This window comes from Colius striatus, chromosome Z (assembly GCF_028858725.1).
Source record: "Colius striatus isolate bColStr4 chromosome Z, bColStr4.1.hap1, whole genome shotgun sequence".
Taxonomy (NCBI): Eukaryota; Metazoa; Chordata; class Aves; order Coliiformes; family Coliidae; genus Colius; species Colius striatus.
The window spans coordinates 57959579-57980880 of record NC_084790.1 but is presented as its reverse complement, the minus strand read 5'-3'; the positions used below and the strand labels follow the sequence as shown (position 1 = coordinate 57980880).

Sequence of the window (21302 nt, the reverse complement as noted above, 5' to 3'; positions counted from 1 at the left end):
TTTCTCTTAAGTGACTTCCTACCTGCCTGTCTCATTTTGTTATTCAGTTTGTTAGCAGTGGACATCACATGACAAATGATTTTGGAGTTGTAGTGAGTTTATGGTACTGTCACTTGAATTTGGCTTAGGAAAAAATGCTGTCCATGCATTTATGAAAAATAGAAAACCTAACTTATCTGTACAACAGGCTTGCAAGAGGCAAGAGTGTTTCAAGTAACTTGCAAGGCATTTAAAGTAACAGAACTAAACTGGCAGTAGTGCAGTTTTATATAGACCTTTCTCTGAATGTTTCCATCCTTTTAACTATATTGAAATTGTGAAATGGCCCAGAACTGAAGTTCAAGGAATGCTAGTTAGAATCAGCATGTCAGTTCAGACATGAGAGGCAAAGAGTCTGAGTTTCTCTGTAAGCAGCTAGAGAAGAGGCTCTGCTCAGTGAGGTAAGGTATGAAGAACTAAGTACTGCATCTTTATGAAGATCTGTTTATAAAACTCCAAAGTTCACATTGAAGGGGATTTCTTTAGTCTAAACCAAAAAAGAACCTCTGCACACTTAGACTACCAGAATGGAAACCTTCACATTTTAAGCATAACAGTGAGACAACTTGTTATTGTATAACTCTTAATGAGCTATGTAGAAGATACTAGATTAGTGTGGTTCCTTTCTCTATTGGTATCTATAAATGCCATAATTTTTTTTTAGTCAGGGAAAAATGACAAATTCCTAGGGAGGCTTGTGACTATTTAAGCATAAAGGCTTCTAAAAAATCATCTTGAAATATATTTGGGAGATTATGACAGGTAGGTGGTATTAAATCCTGCATAACATAAATAATTCCTTGTATTTCTTGTTTGCTTTGCAACCTTTTTATTTTCATATGAGACTTCTTTGTGTCCTGTGTTGCTAACATCTGTCTGACAGTGTTAAGCTTTATCTGTTACTTAATAGTTTTCTTGGGAACTTGTTTTACTTGCATCTTGATGATAAATGTTACTTTTTAGTGAGGTATAACTAACTAATGAAATCATAAAATATTTTTCTTTCTGGTTCTTGAGCAGTGTGTGTGTGAAATGTCTGTAAGTTTTAATTTAGTTCCTGAAATAATAGCTGACAATTTTGTTTGGGTTTTTTTTCATATTTCAGTATTTGTGTAACCCTGTAGATTGTAAGATACTAGTTAATTTACTCTTCTTTTTTAATTTATCTCTCTAGGATCATCTTTTCTTCCTGGATCCTGACAGAGTATTACCTGCTGTGTTCAATGGGACGACAAATACACTTTGTGGTTGACCCTCAGGGTTGGTGTTGTATGGGCTTGATTATCTTGGTCTGGCTGTACAATACAATCTTCATTCCAAAAGTCATCCTTTTTCCTCACTATGATGAGGGGCATATTTCAGTTGTGGCAATTTTGTGTAAGTCAGTTTAACTTTTTTCTGCTAGGCAAAATAATATCTTTGTTCAGTAGTTAATATATATGACAAAGGTCAGAAAATATAGAGTAAACTGAAGGATAAAGAATAAGAGTGCTAGGATTCATCCTGCCTACATATTTGTGTTCTGAGAAGTTGATAACACTTCATTCATTTCAAAGGTATTATGGTAAAACTTATTAGTGTGGAAGCTGGGGAAAAGCATTCATATGGCTTTCAGATCCTGTGGGTAGAACTTGTTGACAGAATTTCAGACCCCACAACTTTTCGTGCTTGTCAGAATTTGGGGTGGTAGTACTGTTGGTTGCCAAACTGAGTTTTGTCATACATTCCTGAATGAGTCAGCTAACACAAGTTATGCTAATAGGTTTTGCTGAGCAAGAGACTTGAATTATCAGTAGAACCGACCTTGAAATGAAGTGGGACTATTGGTAATGTCCTTACGCATAAAGGCAATGTACAATGATTAGTGCTTATTTAATAAGACATTGGAGGAACTACATACATACAGCAGTAAAGGCCATAGTGACATCCTGCTCATGCTATCAGAACAATGTGCATTGCTACCTTTTCCTCTCCCTTTTAAAGACCGTGGAATACTTAATATTGTAGACTGTACAATACTGGATAATAAACAGATCAGTGTTGAAGTGTCATATTTTTGATGCAGTATATAGGAGATATTTTGTACACCTGAAGAAGACTAAAAAAAACTTATATTTTTCTCAGGTTATTACTTCTGCTCGTTGTTTTGTATAGCTTCATTACTAAGAGCCTCAGTAGCTGATCCAGGAAAGCTACCTGAAAACCCAGAGATACCGGTTACAGGTACATTAAGTTATTTCTTTATAACTGAATCAAAGTTATTTTCATATCCTCAAAATAATTAGCAATCAGTTTGATTTTTGTGAGATTTGGTGGAAACTTTGAGCTGTCTCTGCTGAAGCTGATATTGTTGATGAAATTAAAATCAATATATCACTGTTCTTATCTTTTTAAACTCTATCACTTTCCCTTGTGTAGTCTCAAAACATCTTTCTCAAAACTTGTATTGCATCAGAAGTTTAGTTGTGTAGGAACTTACGATAGGAAGTTTTTCCATGGGAAGACTTTTCTTTGCATTCTAGGCTTCCAGATGTGTTCACATACTTCTAACTTTTTAATATTAAATGATGATTAGTCACTATAATATACAGGTTTTTTTCTAAATAAATTTGTAAGGTGTTCAAAGTGGTGGTAGAAGATATTCTTAGGCTGGATTTTACCTATGCATTTTTTACTTTTTTTTTTTTCAGTGACTTATGTTTGTATGGGCTATTACCCAAACAAATATGATTTTCATTACATTGCATTGCTGAAGAGTAGCAGCTTAACATGTGAGAATTCACTTCTGTCCTTGAGAATTTATCCTACAATTCCTGTATGGTGTTCAATGCTCTAGAAATTGAAGGAAATTTGAAACTTTAATAATTGCCCACAGAGAAAGCCAATATTTAATGAATTGCTTGATGCTATTAAGGTGCTTTTTCAATGCTTAGAGTTTATTGACAGCATGAGGAGAATTAACTGAAGAGACTTTTTGAATTTCAAAAATGTATCAAGTGCAGTCCTGTCTTGTGATGTGGTAGATGCCAGGAGTAACATTTTACTCTTCCTGATATTAGTGACAATCTAGGATGACATGTTTGGACACGTGATTTATTTAGCCTCAGCACTGATGTTACAATGCACACAAACTAGGCAGCAGATAGTAAGAAGGGATATATCTCCCTGGGATTCAAGTCTGAAATGAAGATCAAAGAAAATCTGATGTCAGTGTTCTTTCTACTCTGCGTAACTAAGTCTTAGTTAAATGAAAGGTGACTCAGACTTGGGTTCTGCAGTCAGAGTTCTTGCTGCAGAAAGAATAACATGGATCCTGCCAACCAGAGCTGGAGAATGGAGACAATCAGTATTATTACATCTATGACTGAGTGTTCATTTACCTGCAAAATGTCAGGACCAATACAAATTCCCTTTGTGCACAAATGTTTCTCTCTCTTTTAAGGTATCCTTTTGAAGTAGCTTTCTCACCTCTGCATTCCCTGTTCAGTTCACATGGCAATGGTGTTTTAAAGATCCTTCTGAAGATGGAACATTTAGACTTGACTGTGACATTGATATTATGATGTGTGATGTATCAGATATTTTGTATTTGCTAGAGTAGCACTTTAGTTGTCTGGTATTCTCTAGGTTGATAGGAAGATACATTTTTGCATGGTATTAAATTGTATTAAAAAATGAGGTTGAGGTGTTTCTGAACTCTGCTGGTAGCTACCCTATTAGGGAATGACACCTTTGTGACACTGGATTTATGGGAACAGATTGTAAATCAGTTTCCATCTGGTGTTATTACTAGTTTAATGATCTCAGATATTGGGCTCCTTTACTTGCAGTGTCCAAATGTTATTTTGCAGCACGAAAGACAAGGTTAGAGCTGCCTGCAGGTGGCTCAGAAGTTCTAAATTTGTTTACATGCTTTATTGTATAAAATTTCAGAATACCCTACTGTAAAAACTAAACTTGTGGTTTTTTTGTTTGTTTTTTCCCCTGGGATTTAAGAAAAATTCTCAGCATCAGAATAGTTCTATTAAGGTAGAAGGAATCAGCTGAAGTATTTAAGATCCTCAGTCATGCACCCATTTTCCTTAAAGGCAGAAAATATGTACTTTTGTGAATGAAACTATTACAGCATTAGTGTGATTTGTTTCCCATGTGAAGATGAACTTTCTTGTATCAGTTGTTTTTTTTTTTTTTAAAGTCTTCTTCTAATTTGCATTATGCAATTGGAAATAAATATTACCTAAGGTGACAACAGTAGCTCCTGGTAACTTCAGTTCCTCACTGTCTCTAGAGATCAGCTTAGAGTCTCACATTTGATATAGTTTATATTTTTAAATACAAGCCTACCCTCTATCTGTTCTTTGGTTCCTTATGTCTCAAGTTGCGTGTTATGAGGTGCATGTCTTAAAATGCTGTGAGCTAGAAGATGTTCTTGAATTGTTTGTTGTTATCTATTTCACTTAACTAGCTTTAACAAATTTGAGTAGCAGTGCTTCCTGAGAAGGTTTTGGAATAGCACAGAGATTGTATGATGGTTAGATAGCAGATTTGTTCTTTCATAGTAGACATGTGAGAACTGAATTCCTTGTTTGAGTGACAGGATTTGTGCTGTAATAATTGTTCCCTGCAAATATACAGGAGCAGAGAAGATTTTGGAGAAGAAAACCGGCCCAGAGTGGCAGTAATTTCTCCCGGTTTAGTTGAGGTGACCATGGGGAAAAAAGTTTTTTTATATCCTGCTTACCTTTCTCAGATCATAGTAAGATTTTTTTTTTTTAGTAGCATAAAGATTTATCATGAGTTTGCTGTGTTGAGTTGAAATATTTCTAAAGTGTCTTAATATTTAAATTTGCAAGTAGAACGTGAATATTGGGAATTATGTAACAAATGCAATATGATGAGGCCAAAGCGTTCACACCACTGCAGTCGTTGTGGACATTGCGTGAGAAGGATGGATCACCACTGTCCATGGTAAGACCAGGACATTTGTTCTAACAATCTGCTGCTGTTTTAGTGAATAATTTCAAAGTTTATGGCCTTGACTATTGTCTTATATGTGTCCCAGTAGCGGTTATTCATTTAGGCATTTAGAGCAGAGAGAGAACAGCTTTGAGACTTTTTAATGTCGACAGTAAAACTGACAGTAGGAACTGTTACAGTGTACCATTCTATCATTGTCAAGTTGTTATATGCCTTATCTTTTTGGAAAGTTCATATAATTTGTTTAAAGAATTGGAATTTTGACTCCTAAAGCTCATCTGAACATAATTCCTTTGTATATTGCAGATTTATTTTCTTATTGTTGTCATGTAGTTTCTAAGGTTGCAAAAATCTCTTTTTTTGTTAGAAATGAAACATTCATTTTTCTTGGATTGAACTAAAAAAATAAAATTGCAGTATAAGAGAGAATGCCTTTATAATAATAAACATAGGTCATGGATTGAGACAGTTTTTGGTTTTCGGTTTACTGAATGGCTGTACTGAGTAGAAAATGTTATTGACTTACACTGTACCCTACTTGTCATGGCCACTTTGAATTTGTAATGAAATTGCTAGTTTAGTGTTCTCTAATTAATTTTGATCCAAATGAACTATCCTGGGTAAAATTCTCTTTCTAAACTGATTGCTTGTAGCTTAAAACATTCTCTCTAGTAGTTCTGATGTATCATTAGCACCAAGACAACAACGATGAACTGTAGAGGACAGAACTCACATCAGAGTCCTCTTATGTTGATTTAGCCATTTTTCATACTACCCTTTTTGTCAATCACTGCTTGAGAAAATTGTGTCAGTGTAGTGCTTTTGTTGATACAGCTTAGCTTGGTACTACTGATGTCTATTCGACTGCTTGTATAAAATTGCTACTCAATGATGTTTTTTGCATGAATTTAACTTCTGTGAAGTAGGTTAGACCTAGATTGTAACAATTTTGAATCTCTTACTTAATATTTCTAGAATCCTTGTGATTCCTTTATGTATGGAGTAGGCACAAGGAGTTTCTGAAGAAAGATGCATGTTCTGGCTTCTGTCTTAGACTCCTTATTTTATGCGTGTTTGTCATTGGAATACCTGTGATAACTGTTCATTTTGATTTCGAAGTTTTGGACTCTACATAGTTCTTATTACTTGAGAATGACCTAAAATTGTAGGAGTGCCTTTTCTGTATGAAGAAACAGAGAAATATGTGTCCTGTTCTAAGCAGTGATCTCAGTAATGCACCCTCCACTTCAAGTGGCAGTGCAAGGAAACCACTTTTTGTGGTAACTGCCATCTCTAATGTAGATGACATCCTTTGATTTAGAATGGAGTAATTAGTCAATAGTTTTTACATTTGCTCCATAGATGATCATATGTCTGTTTCACAGTCTTTAAATTTCTGTCTTTTTATACCCTTTTTTTTTTCTCTGCAGGATTAATAATTGTGTTGGTGAAGACAATCATTGGCTGTTTTTACAGCTGTGTTTCTACACTCAGATCCTTAGTTCCTATACACTGATTCTTGATTTCTGCCATTACTACTACTTTTTGCCTCTGAAAAAAGAAAACTGGGTAAGAATCTATTTTCTCTACAAAGTGAATGAACAGCTAGTACTGCAATGTAATTTATTTTGTTATGTAATTACTACACATTTCTACTTGCCTAGTTGTTGACAGTGAAGAGAGTTCATGTAGATAAATGTTATCAAATGAGCAAACATTGATTTTGCTAAGTAACAAAATACTATTCTTAAAGGTTGTGTGATTTCTGTTAAAAACTCAACACAAATTTTCTTAGAAATGTAGGAAAGGAGTACAGAACTAAGTAGGCTCCTTTAGAAGTGATTAGTGAATACTGGGAAGTAGCAAAGTAACTGCTTCAAGTGTGTTCAAATTTGTTTTTACTTTCTCCAGAGTAAATTTATGCAGAGTTTATATCTATCCTAAGTCCCCATTTAAAAATTCTGATATTGCCAGAAAAATGGAAAAAAACCATGCAATTGTTCTGAGAGAAGGAAAATGTTTATTGGTCTTGAAGCAATATTTTGTGTTGCTTTCAAAGGTTCATGTAGATTAAGGCAGAATTAAGTTCAGTTGTCATAAGCGAGATGCAGCTGAACACAGAGAAAAAGAACTTATAGAATGGAAAAGAGTTATGGAATTTCTTTCATTATGGAACTGAAGTTGTAAAGTCTCTGTGTCTGATGCCATTTAAAGTCTGTTATCTGTAATGTTCAGAATATTCAAGTGCTTGGAATTTGCTGAATGCTTGGAGGAGCTAGAACAGCAATGCTGACACTCTTTTGGAGAAAGGACTTTTCCAAAGATAAAGCCTTTGTATGAAATGGGCAGTTCTTCTCTAATAGTATAATTTCATGGTAGAATATTTGCTTTTTGTTATGAGAGTCCCATGAATGCTCTAACTACCTTTACGTAATTACACTGTGTTTAGATGACAAACCCAAGTTCTGTTTGTTAGCCTTACTTTTAAAAAGCTGGATGAAAGGAAACCAAGTTATTTGCTTGGAGATGATCTGTGTAAGACAGGAAGTGGGAAATCATATTCACCACCTCTAATGAGGTAATTGTAAATAGTTGTTAATGATAACAGTTAAAAAACGAACACATCTTAAACTCTTTTCTTGGTAGTTTAGCTCTGTTAATTTCAAGTCGTTTGGAGAGAGGTCTCCTTTTAATATCTACCATTTAGAAGGTGTGACAGGTTAGGAGGCAGAATACACTCGAAAGAACTGTTTTAACCCAGTTTACTGTAGTTGCCTGAAGAGTGCATCAGATTCCCATGTCTGTCTGCCTAAATTTACACCAAGTCATGAAAAAAGAGGTATTTTGTTCTCTTCAGTTTTGGTTTGGTGTAGCAGTGGGTTTTTTGACTTTAGCCATTTATGTGTGTGAACACTTCAAATAACACTTTTGCTTTTGAAAAACTGGATCTATGTTGTAGTAGATAACATTCTGTGCACCACAGAGATAAATATGTTTACACCATATAGAAAAACTTAATAGACACAGCAGGTCTACTCTGTCCAGACCGTTGCTAAGTCTCATATTACACTAAATAGTATTTAGCTTTCTCAGCTGTGGGATTGAGGGGCACATGTGGAAATACAGAAAATTAAGAATAATATGATTGGGTATCTAGTCAATGTATCTGCCTGTAAGATGACATCAGAGCCCCATTAAGCTGAACTTTAAAGTGGTGCTAAGGATATGGTGGTGTATCACTTTGTGTCATGAAATAACTTGTATAGTTTTGAGATTAAATGAACAGGATGAGTGAGAAGATTTACTTATTATTAATTAGATTTTTAGGCAAGCATTGTGCACAATTAATTTAGTCTTTGTATATCGATTAAAGCTGAAGTACCACAACAATCTAGAGAGTGCAGTACCTTCTACCTTTGTGGAAGCAATACTCTTTGTTGAAAATTTGACTGTTATCAAGAACTTACTTTATCTGAGTTGACAAGGGCTAGTGTTCAGCACAGATTCAAAAAACTGGGTAAGTTTTTTTTTTTTCTGAACAGCCATCTGGAATTAGCTTATTCCTGGTCATTAAAAATACTTGTGATTTTTTTTGGCAGTGTGCCTTCATCTTAATTTTTAATTCTTTGGATATAAAATAGTACATAATATTGACGCTGTGGAATTAAAATTGCTTTTAATGCTGTAGTGAAATAATAATTTTAGCACAGTACTGACTAGTGCATTACGAAAATGTGATTACTGTCTACATCTTGGTATATCCTTCTGAATGAGAACTTTTTTTTTTTTTAATTTTTAAAGGATTACATAATAAAAAAAAACAAACATTTTTTATTTAGTATACAAAGATAAGGATGATAGCTTTAAAGCTGATGGAGGAAGCCATTTCAATAGAGATTCAATCATTCAGTTTCAGATCTTATAGCAGAAAATTGCTTTATGGTATTCATAGGTCTTATAATTGATGCACTGTCAGAGAGGCATTATGGCTATTGCAGGTGTTTGTCCAGCAGGAGGAGTACAATTACTGCTAGAAATGAAGGAAATGGTAATTAGGTTGTTTATGTGAAACTGTAGCAGAATATGTAATTCGAATAAAGCAGCATATGAGATCCTCTCCTAGCGTTGGTGATTTTCAGAGGCTAAGACTAGAACATTCTTAATTTTGGATTTTTGTTAAAAAAATCAAGGCCAGAAACTCTACATCTCTTAGGAAACACTTATTTTTTTGATAGTGAGATGTGAACAAATAGCAATCTTCTTATGACTACATAGTTGCTCTCTGTGTGGCTGTTCTGGCACAGATTCTCCCAGGTTGTCAATAGTAGCAAAAATAACTACTTCGGTAGGATGTTTTACCTGATTCATAGAAGCTTTGAATCTTTTCAGCGAAAGTTTAACTGATACCTTCTGTTTCTATAAAGGTTGCTAGAATGAATATTATCACAGAAACCTTTGGCTTATAAAAACCTAAACTCCTTTTACTTGGATTTTGTTTCTTCAGTTGCTCATTCTGTATTATGAAAATATTGTGAACCAATTTTTAAAGTGTTCTGGGCTTTATTGTTAGAAGGAGGAAAGAACATCATGGAGAAAACAGTGTGACAGTGTCAGCCTACTGTATCTGTGACTTGATTTTCCCAGTTCCAAATAAATGATGCTGGGAAATCGTCATTAGACTTTGATTATTTACAGTAATAGCTATTGCAATATTATGTATTGATTAATATTAATTAAAATATGGAAATATGTATAATCCAAAATCCATTTATATTGTAAAGAGAATCTAAAGAAAATTTATTGTTTCAGTGTCATGAAATGACTTACTTAAAGAAATGCAAATTCATCAACATTTCACTTCTTGGTGTTTGGCAAAACCAACCTAACTGATCTCCTTCTGAGTAAGGACAGTATGTGAACATTGACTTCAGTTTATAAAGTAAATACATGGTCTGTAAAGAAAATGTAGGAACAAATGAGAGGATAGCATTTTGTTAAAACTTAATATTTTGATAGTGTCATTTTTTTTCAAAGATTGTATGACCTTTTCTTAGAATCTATTCTAGTTTTAAATTATTTCAGAATTATCACTTTGGATTAAACTCTATGTAGACCATAGTTTTTGGAATCAATGCTATTCCCATTTTCAATTGAAACCAAATTGGTCATGAATCAGACTGGAAAATTACTCATTTAGGACACCTGAAATAGTTCTGAATCAAAAAGTGCTTTACATAAACTTTGATTGTTAATAAGTAGCCTTGCAACAATGCTTATTAGAGTGCAGATTGTGTGAATTTTCTTTCTTGTACCTCTCCTTCCTCTTTCTTCCTGCAAAACCTGCAGTCTGTTTGCTGTTTAGCTTGTTTGAATCTGACAGCCTGGCTTTGTTCTGTATTCTGCACTGCTTTTTTGATATTCAGGTTGATAGACTGACTTCATCAGCAGACTGGGACAGACATCCCAGACATTTGCAACTGAGAATAGACAAGCAGGTTAGCATGTGTTACGTGAGGCATCTCTTCCCCAAGGGAAAGATGAAATATCTTAATATATTTTGTTAGTACATTACTTTCTGTGTATATATTTCAGTAAAGAATCAAGATTGAGTAAATGAGTCTCACATTGTAAACGAGAACTTAGGAAAATTGTTTCTCCCTTTGTCTCTTCTGGAACAGATTCAGCAGACCTACGTTGATCCTGCTGCAAGCTCCATTCTCTTTACATAGTTTGCTGTTTTTAAAGGAGTATTGTAAACCCTTGAAAATAGTAGCCCAATACTGCAAATTGCAAGGACTAGTTAAATGTTTTTATGTTTTTTGTTGTTGTTCTTAGCAGCGTAAAAAGAAAGTTGAATTTGGAAGCAGTGGTCAAATCAGTGATTATGATCTTGAGCTGGACCCATCATTGTTTTTGACCTCTATCCTGTATAATGGCATAAAGTTATAACAACTATTTTCCTAGTCAGTATTAGCATTCATCATAGGCATCATCCACAGCAGTTCCACATATGAAGAAAATGGCCTGTGTTTTGCCATGGGATGAGGAAGTCTTGTGAGAATCTCTCAGAGACTGTCATTCTGTGGCATGTTTTGGTATTGCTTGTTAAGAGAAAAATCTCATGGTTTATAATCCATTCCTCAACATATCGTGCAGACCTACACTTTCTTATTTTGTGGCAAGCTTCTATTGTATACATTTCTTTTTTTTCATACCTTTAGAACAGCCAACAGCCTCTTGAGGAGAACACATCCAACCTGTGTAGCAGCAACCCATACGAACTGATGTTTTGATGGAGCAGTTAGGCCATGATGTTGACAAAATGGAGATGAGGAAGGGGTTACCTGAAGAGCAGCTTTCAAGTAGTTAAAACTATGCAATTAACGTCCTTGCAAAGGCTGCATATGTCAGCCTACCCAATGTGGAAAAAAACCTCTATGGGGCAATACCCTATTGTGCCATGAGAGATCACATGCATTGGTGATGTTAGCTTATGCATGTGTAAGCTTTGTCTGCATAGTTTTTTCTCTTAGCACTGTTACTTTGTAATTTTGGAGGGTGGAGGGGCAGGTTCTCTCCATGCTTACACTGTACTTACACTGCACTGAGATTGGCGAGTCCTAAATGGTGTTTGAATGAAAGGATCTGTTTCAAATACCTTAAAAGAGGGATGATTAATTACTGACTAGTCGTGTGGGTTAATTTATTATAATTTTGATTGTTTTTCTTATCTGGGAAAGATGTTGTTGTTAGTTCTGAGAAGAAATAATAAAACCAAATTGGATTGAACTTTTATGTAAAGCAACAACATCCTAAAATGCATTATGATTATTATTGTGATTTAAATGGTGGTTTTGGGTTTTTTTTTTCTATTTTTGTGGAGTCACAGGTTTCTGTTTCAATGCAGAATTGTTCAAGTAGCTCTGTTATTAACCTTGGATTACCAAAATACTTTATTCCTGTGTATACTTTGATTTTCTATAGAAAAATGCTGTTCTGTCAGTAGAGATTGCTAGGTGAGGGGCCAGTATTGATTTCCAGGTTGTCATTGCCTCGGAGACTTTGATTTCCCTAAGGTTGTGTAATAACAGGAAAAAACATTGATGATGCTACCTCTTTGCACTGGTAATTTGGCAACCCACACTCTTTTGAAGTAGATGCTTTCATCTTGTAGGAAGGGAGGAAAGACAGTGCAGTATTCCTTGTCCAGTGCAGTATGGAAGGTCTTTCTGTACCTATAGTTTTAACATGCATTAGAAGAACCAAATGCAAAATGGAACTTGTGGAATCTTTATGTTAGGATTTTCTGTTTTCATGTGTCAAGTGATATCTTTTCTTTATGAAAATGATGCTCAAGAGAAAGAACTCTTCTAATTACAGTGTTGGGGGGGATAAGAGCGGTGTTATAAGCTTTTTTTCTGATGTGGGAGCATGATGCTAGATCTAAAATGTGACTTCACTGTTGGCACTCTTCTCTTATGTGTCACTGGTTTATGTAAAATTGAATTTGAATATATTAAGACATTTCTGATACAAAAACTAACATGCTTATGAAGATATGAAGAGAAAGTATTTTATGGCTAGTATAACTTATGTCCGACCTTGGTTTTTTTCAAACCTTTGGTGGACTGGTGGAAAGAGAAATAAAAATTACTACAGATGCTTTTATTTTGAGTTTATTTAACTTTGAATTAAGTCATTAACTAAGTAAGAATTTACTTTTTTCAAAAAAAGGAAATGAAACGTATTTTTTTGCAGCACCAAAAACCCAATACTAACAAGAACTGGCCTACCAGTTCAGAAAAGACTAATGAGAGTTTCTTTTTTGCTTTATCTAGCTAACTAGTGATAACTCATTAAATGTTGACTTTCTTCACAGCTTTAGTAGCCAATATAAACTTTTTCCCAGATTTATATTTTGAACCTTAATGGAAATAATCTAAAATCAGATTTCTTTTGCTAGGTACAATTTGCTTAAACTATTCTCTGTTTAACTAATACCCAGTATTCCTGAATCTAAGAATTCGTCTTCCTTAAGTCCTACTAGTTGAACATAAAGAAGAAAAGTTGAAAAGCAGTGGGTTTTTTCTGTTTATTTTGGGGGTAGAGGGAGTTGTTTTTTTTATTTTGTTTTTCCATTCAGTTCATTTTTATGTTCTGATTGTAATTGAAAGTTTACTTGAAAAGTTTTTTCTACCGTGATCTGACTTTTCTAAGTGGAAAACCGATGTGTATGTTCAAAAGACAGTCTTGACAACATAATCATAACTTAGAAAGAAAAGAATGGGTGTCCTAACTTGTTATCAAAGGGTTAAGATGGGAAGTGAACTTGCAGTACATCCACAGCAACTGCCATCCACAAATGTTTTTCTGTGATAGAAGTGTTGTGTTTTATCCTTTCAAACAGATATATGAGACTTTCTTGTACTTTCCATATTTTCTGCTGGGGGAAAGCAGACTTTCCAGATCAGCTGATACAGTAAATTCATACTGTCCTGTACCCAGAGGCAACTTGTATAACCATTTCCAAAGTTATGGTAATCCACTTAAAGCCAAAACTGAAAAGATTATGAAATGTTTGTGTTGAATAATGGCATTACAGGGAGACCACTCCAATACAGACGCTTGGATTTTGTAAATACCATCCTCAAGAGTCAAGTTAGGATGTTGTTTTTATTACAAAAGAGATGATGTTAAAATGAAATTTGCTGTGACTGGGAGCCAAGATATAGGAGTCTTATCAGAGTGTTCAATTGAATGGTTTTGCTATGTTTTGGAGTTGTGTGTAGCAATCTGGTACAGTTTGAGATGAAAGGTTCAGCAATAGCCCCTTGAGCCCTGTCTGTTCCCAAACATTAAATACCTGAGTGAGCAGTCTGGTAAAACCCTTCTGTGACTGTTTACATGTATAAATAAAAGACTATTGGTTTATAATTTTAGCACATGTTTTGCAAAGTAGCTGTAAAATGTAGTATTTGCCTTCAGCTGTAAGTCTCCAGGAACAACTTTTATCTGGTATTTCCACGCAGTTCAACGACTTATTTTGTAGGTGCTAAAGCATCTCTTCTTTTTGTCTTGTTCTAGGATGTTTTTGTGTTTAGACATGAACTTGCTCTCCTAAGAATATCTGCCTTAATGGGTCTAATAATATTAGGTGGAATAAGCGGACTGTTTTACGCTCAGCTAATGGGTATTTTCACTGTAAGTATCTAATTTTAGAAGTATATATTAGTTTTATTTTCAATAAAATTAATCAAAGCAGATGCATTTAAGGGAAGAGGCATCTATTTGGTATGTACTCTGTCAAGACTCTTGTCACCAAGGAAGTCTCAAGAAACCTTCTAACAAACAAGTATCTAATACTTCTATCAAGATGATTTCCTGATTTGTAAATCAAAACCATAAATTGTCCTGGAATTATGCAGTACGTAAGGTATGTATTCTTGGGGTTTGATTCTTGGTTTTGGTATCAATTATACTTTGTGATACTGAAGCTCACTGATAAATCATACATTCTATGGATGTGTTTTAATAAACATGTTTACATTAACATCTTAGTTACTAAGTTGTGGAATGGAGCCATGTACAATTTACAGTCCAAATGCATACTCTGCATTTAAAAGTACAGAAAAAAAATTCGTCTGCATTGAAAATTTTTCCATTTATGGTAATGTAATAAATATCTTCAAGAACGATTATTCGTTGCTGTGATATCTTGTTCTGTACATTAGAAGCTAGTGACTGCTGGTGAAGTCTAAGTTATTTTGAGAATCTGCGTTTGAAGTACTGCAATGTTGAACAGAGCAAATTGGATCTGTACATGTCTGAAAGGGTGTGTGATCTGGCCTGCATTTTTTTTTTTTTTTTTTAAGACAGTAACATATAAGATTACAGCATCTTTGTGACTGCAACCGATTTGAGGTCGGCCTGAGATTTTGTTTTGGGATTATGAGGGTTTACAAAGTATTAACCTTTGCAGGTGAATATTGGAAACTCTCTGAACTGTATTGTGTAATTGCTTTGTATGGAATAAAGGACAAAAATTACTGTATAGTTTTTCCATCTGTTACATAGAACAATAATATTTCTTATTATTTTTATCTTATTACCTTAAGTTTACTGCCCTCTGTTCTTTGTGTGACTGCAGTGTGCTGTGTATTATTTTTGCCATCCTTCAGTTGCTCTACCAGGCTGCTTTGTACACTTTCTGTCAACCCTCAGGTCTACAGATTTGCCTTTGTGCCACTTTACTGTGAGCCTGACTTCTGTTCCAGGGTCTTACTGACAAGTTCTCACCTCCCTGTTTAAATGCTGGCACACAGCCTTTGTACCTACATCTTCTAGAGTTTGAATTTTTTTCTAATTTGACACTATGTCTATGTGGTATCTAGCTGAAGTGGTGCAGACTTTTATATTCCCTTTACTCTCCCTCACAGTAGTGGGAGAGACAGAAACTCAAGGAACCTTAGAGTTCAGATGCTGAAATATGGATGTCTTTTTAGTCTCTATGGATCTATGAGAAACAACAAAATCCTGTAAGATTGGTACTACGCTAAACCACAGAAATGATACGGAAGAAAAGGAGGAGCAAAATGTAAGCCTAGCATTCTGTTCTCTGTGGTGCCAGAAGCTGGACTAAGTTTTGTCAGTGGCCATCAGCATCCGTTCAGATGGTATACATGAAAAAAAACCTCCTCAGACTGAAGCTGATTCTGTCAGATAGACCCGAAACTTGGGACATTTCTGTTCTCACACAGGATACCAACAGTGCTGCCTCTGCAGTGGCCTGTTCTACATGGGTTATGTGGTATACTGTGAAGTATGTCCCATTGCACTTGCTGAGATGGCCACTGCCATTGAACAGATGTTACCTAATAGCATTTTCAAGACCAACCTCCCTTTCTGGGCTCAAATTGTAATTCTGTGGATCGCTCAGTTGCTGTATGCCTGCATACTTTCTTTTGTCCTTTCTTTTGCCAAACTTTGTGAAACAAACACAGCACAGTAATTGCAGATATGGATGGACTATGAGAGGGAGATGCTGTAAAGTACAGATCTTCTGCATTAGGGGCTCTCACAGCACCCTACCTGTAGCAGAGGGGCTATTGCGCTTGCCTCATATGGATAAGTTCTTAAATATAGGATCTTGGGTTAGAATTGCCAGGCAAGTAGAAATGCATTACCAGGACCTCTAAACCCATTTATGCCATGTGGATATTCTTACATAGGCTAAGTGAGGAAAGTAAGTCATCAAGTCCATCCCCCGCTTAAAGCATTTCTATACCAGCAGCAAAATTATCCTCTTCCTTTTTATTCTTCATGAGTATAGAATTAGCAAGAATAAACTACAGTCATTTTGAGGAAATCAACCTGGGAACAACTAGTCAGGGTTGAAACAAACAAAGCCATATCTGTTTGGTGAGATTGTGGTTACTCTGCAAGTTGTGTCAGAAATTTTTTTGATCATGAGTGTTTGTAGTGAGGGGATTTGCCACCTTCGTAAGCACAACAGCTTTGCCTACCCCATGGAAAAAGCAGAGGAGAGAAAGGGTGGCAGGTGAGTGAGTAGTTCCTCTACAGCTTCCCCAGAGACAAACCTATTATGCGCAGAATAGTGAAACAAAGAAACTGGGTATATCCACTTACATGGTGTGCTGAGTATACAGTGTGGAAGACATTCAAGTCCTGTAGAAGCAAAGAGCTGTAATCACTAATTCACAGCAATGTTCTTCCTGTGTACTGTGCTGGAGTTACTGTTCAGCATTTATCCTTCCTGTATAAACTAAGCAAATTGTGTCTGAAATGAGCTCTGTTTAATGACTTTGTAACAAAATTCAGCTTATACTAAGTTAAGGTACAGTTCAAACACATGATAAACGTTTTCCTAGTTCATAGTCTGTGCCTGTTGTTCCACAGCTCCTGTATAAAAAATGTTTTTAAATAATAGAGACAATCATAATTGCAGCTCTGTGATCTAAATTTTCACTGATACATACTGTTGCTAAATGAGTCAGGCTTATTGGCATTTAATGTTATTTACCCGTATTTCAAGTATATTTAAAGTAAAGTTACATTTTTTGAATGGAAAATAAACTCCAGATTTATCAAACTTTCACCCTTTTGTAGCAAAACTTCCTGATTCTCCGTAAGGTAAACTTGCTTGAGTGTCAACTTAATTTTCCAGACTAACTTTTTCCAGGACTACGGGACATGCAGATTAAAAAAAAATGCCCAATTCTCAGTCTGTCAGTATGCACACAGAATGCTCTGCTCACTCCCAGTCTCACAGAATTGACTTGAAATAATGAAACTACAGAGGTACATGCTCTCCTTTAGCATCATCAGTAATAAGGAACTAAGACCAACTTCATGCTTCATTGTTTGTGATTGATTTCCACAGTCTGGTGGCCCTACTCAAATGTCAGTGATTGGGATATAGCATGCATTATGGTGTACGACATGTACTCTGCATGAGAGCACTTGGGCTGATTCTTCGTATTTACAGACGTTTATCCCTTTGCGACTGCAGCAAGATAGATAAAGTATAGAATTAATTTGCATTAAGTGACTTTCATATACAGCATTTTTATAAGCAGAGTTTCTCTTTACTAGGATTGAGCTAAGTGATAAATTATCGAGCCATAAAAATGAGAATTGTTTCATAGGATCTTAAGGGGTAATACTGGCATTTTCTCCTCTTATGAAAAAATATTTTTTAGAAGTGACAAAATGTTATTCAACTGAACATATAACGGAAAGGATATATCTGATGCACTCCAAGGTTGTTTTCTGTGAAGGGCAAAATGACCAGAAGGTAAAGCAGCATATTATGAAGTGCAGATGAGATGTGTGTGCCTACACTTTCCAAAATTCAGTGGTGATGTGCAGTTGGCTGATCTTCTGTGCCTGTCACTGCATAACTGTCATAGATTACAATGGTAGAGCCATTATATAAAAGTTCTTTAAGAAAAAAATGCATATAATCTGCTGTTCTCCAGTTTCATGTGTGTTCAACAGATAGCAAGGTGCTTGGAAAAAATGTGCTGTCTGGAAAAAGCAAAAGCTTTCTAGTGTATGTACTCAAATTTGACTCTTGCACACAGCATATTCTTAAGGTTCTACTGCTTGAGAAGATGATTAATAGACTGAGATACTTGTCATGCAGATAGTTCTCTGAGTATGTTTGCCACCTCTCTTACTGTGCTATCACTGTTAGATTATCATTAGCAGGAGACTGTTCAGTTCTCATCTGGAGGTCCAGGAAGCCAAAGAGCAAGGGAGGTTCCTTCCTACAATGAGAGGATAACAGCTGGCTAGCAAAAACTGTCCTTACAGGAACTTTTGACATGAATTATTCTGATGAAGAGGGTAACAGCTGAGGTGGCCTCTGTATACAAGATTAGTGCTTTCTCCTAAGGAACTGGCATATGTGAAACATACTTCTAGCAGAAGGGGCACATATCTCTTTTCATCTTCCTTCTCCAGTTGCTTTCCCCAAACTCTGTTTGCCTTTCCTCTCTTAATCATTCTGAATTTTAACACTTCTCCCAGCACATACTTGAGATTGCTGTTGGGGAACTTTTATTTACATACTTTGGAAGTCGAAGTATGTAAGTTGTCTCTAAATCAGAAGCCTCTAAAATAAAAATTGAAGATCTTAGGATTGTAAGAGATGCACTTCTTAAAATCTCAGTATAACAGTCTTCTGAATTGTAATTTTCATAGAGTGCTGGGTGGAAGAAGTCAGTTTCACCATGAAGAAAGCCCTGTCAGGTGTAATTTCCAAACTGATCATACATTTATATTGAAGGCCTGCTTATCTTCAGTGCTTGGTGATAGCTTTACCAGTCCTCTATTCTCTGTCATTGTTTGCAGCAGAAATTTGAATTTTATGTTCCTTAACCGGAAACTAGCCTTTATACTTGCATTCCCAGGCAGAACGGTGGTTTTTAATGACACTGGTTGGGAAATAAAAGCAATCCTAGCATGAAATAGAAAGTAAAAAAACCAAAACCAATAAAAAATGTTTTGCCAGTTGAACCCTAGAAAAATGAAATGTTTTCCTACTGAGAATAACGTATATATTAAAAAAATTAAAAAAAAATATTATTGATACCTCTTACTTCAGACCATTTTTTGCTACTTGTACTCCTACAAGCAATTATTCCTCTCTTACTTCAACTGCTACAGCATATCAAGATAGCTGTAGTGTAGACGTTTTCATACTCCCATGTTGTCTTTATTTCATAGAATCATAGGAGTTGGAAGAGACCTTTAGAGGTCACCTAGTCCAACCCTCCTGCCAAAGCAGATCCACATATTTGATTGTTTGCAATAAACAGTAAAAATACTATTACACATAAATTGTCATATTGAGAGAGATAGTTTAATTTTAGAAAGTTTTGAAGTCTTCCACCAAAAAACCAGTTTAACAAATTTCAATTTATTGTGCAACTATGGCCTATACTTGTTAATGACATTGCATTACAACAGAAAATGTAAAGTTTATCTACAAAAAAATACTTTGCACTTAACCTTGAAGAAAATCTTGAGCAAGACATTTCTGTCTTATTTTCATTTGCAATTGCTTTTCTTTCTGTGTTTATATTCGTATAAAATAATAAAATTTAATTGGAGGCTAAATAAAGTGGTATCCAGAAATTTGCTTGTGTTCTGAGGACATATTTTCTTGGTATGTGTTTTTATGAAATCCTCTCTCAATTCATATTTTTATATGTAACAGATGCCTTTCCCCTTAAAAATACATAGCTAGCCTTTTTATTCATTTATGTCATGGAAAAGGTATATATTCACCTAAAAAAAAAAAAGGGCTTTTTTATCAGCTACAGATTGCTTCTCATTTGCGATGGTAGGAGCTAAAGAGCTGCACTTCAACCTCTTTTAGAAAGGTGGAACTATCAGGATGCTCATGTGTATGTTAGTATAACACTAACCCTGGCATTTGCATTTGCAGTTCTTTCTCTCATATTCTGGTTTTACTTTGAGAAAGTACTTCACATCATTTCGGTAGTTAGATAATGTTAAAAACATATATATTTTTAAATTTATGTAATAAGATTGTGCCATTGGTTATGTTTGATCTACAAGGCATTCCTGTAGAAGAATAATATGACATGCTTTTTAAAACAATGGCTTGTCTGATTGTTTTATATTTGTTCATATCTAGTGAGATTTTAAGTTACACTGGACACTACTAAGAAGTAATCAGTTTGCTGACCTTTTTAGAGGCTGATACCTTTTGCATATGCAAGGTTTTCTTCCTCTCAGGATCTGTGTTGTTCTTTATTTTATTGGGTGCCACCTGTCTGAAGCAATCAGCCACTTCTTTCTCTTCCTCTGAACAAAAGGAAAATCCCGTCTTCCCATGAATGGTGGAAGGTAACAGGATAATCAGTTCATCAGTGATCCTCTGATGTCATTGTGGGAGCCCTGTAAAAGCGGATTATCTGTGACCCAGATAAAATAATTAGAAATTACTTGGACACTTACAAATAACTGATCTACTAATCTCATTTCCAAAGTTAAAAAAGGCCCGTCTCTCAACGTAACACTACCAGATGTTTCAGTTAAACAGCATCCTTTCAGAGACTAATCTGAACCCTAATTTTAAAGGATTACCTTTGATTGTTTTTTAGTTCAAACACTAAACAGTTTATGTTTTCATTTTCCATCTATTAATACTATTTATATGGAGTTAAAGAAAATTTGTGCATTTTTCCATAAAGTCTGTCAAGTATGATTTTATGTGATTTTTATGTGTTCATATTGCAAAGTAAAATTTTTAGTTGAAATTACTTAATAAAAAACTTGTTTCTTGTGGGCAAAGCTATGTAATGAATGAGTTTTTATACATTTAATAGATACCATGTGGTCTGTGCAAGGCAGTGGCTGTATTCTAATAAATTAAATGGACAGTGACTTTATTAATTTAATTAATGCTGCCAGGGTTTCCTGTTAATTAACTGTTTGAGTGGTGTACAATGATATGCCAATATCCTTGTACATCAGTACTGTGTGGATGTGGTAGAGAGAAATTTCCCTTTATTTGCTTGGAGGAGAATGGAAGGGAAAATAATTTAACAGCTGGTGTTCAGCAGTCTGTCTGGTGCACAATGTGATGCCTACCACAGAATTTTTTCCCCTTAGAAGAATTTTTAATGTTGATATTTGTTAAGTGGTATGTTTTAGTGTTGCAGTGTTTCTCCATTTCACCTTCAAGTGGCAAATGTATTTCAGTAGCTATTTTTTTTTGTTCTTGTAAACAG

General features: G+C 35.1%; 1 protein-coding gene across 9 annotated transcripts in view; it reads left to right on the top strand.

The window, feature by feature from the left end:
• Positions 1-21302, top strand: part of ZDHHC21 (zinc finger DHHC-type palmitoyltransferase 21) — a 37374-nt gene that overhangs the window by 1983 nt on the left and 14089 nt on the right. For 6 of the 9 annotated variants that reach the window (XM_062017902.1, XM_062017896.1, XM_062017895.1 and 3 more), the window contains exons 2-6: positions 1214-1416; positions 2164-2262; positions 4893-5007; positions 6447-6585; positions 14101-14217. In XM_062017902.1, coding sequence (XP_061873886.1) covers positions 1263-1416; positions 2164-2262; positions 4893-5007; positions 6447-6585; positions 14101-14217 — 624 coding nt within the window. In that variant the 5' untranslated portion in view covers positions 1214-1262. Of the gene's footprint in view, positions 1-1213; positions 1417-2163; positions 2263-4892; positions 5008-6446; positions 6586-11237; positions 11394-14100; positions 14218-21302 lie in introns of those variants that run through there. The other 3 variants (XM_062017897.1, XM_062017901.1, XM_062017900.1) reach the window with 3 other exon arrangements.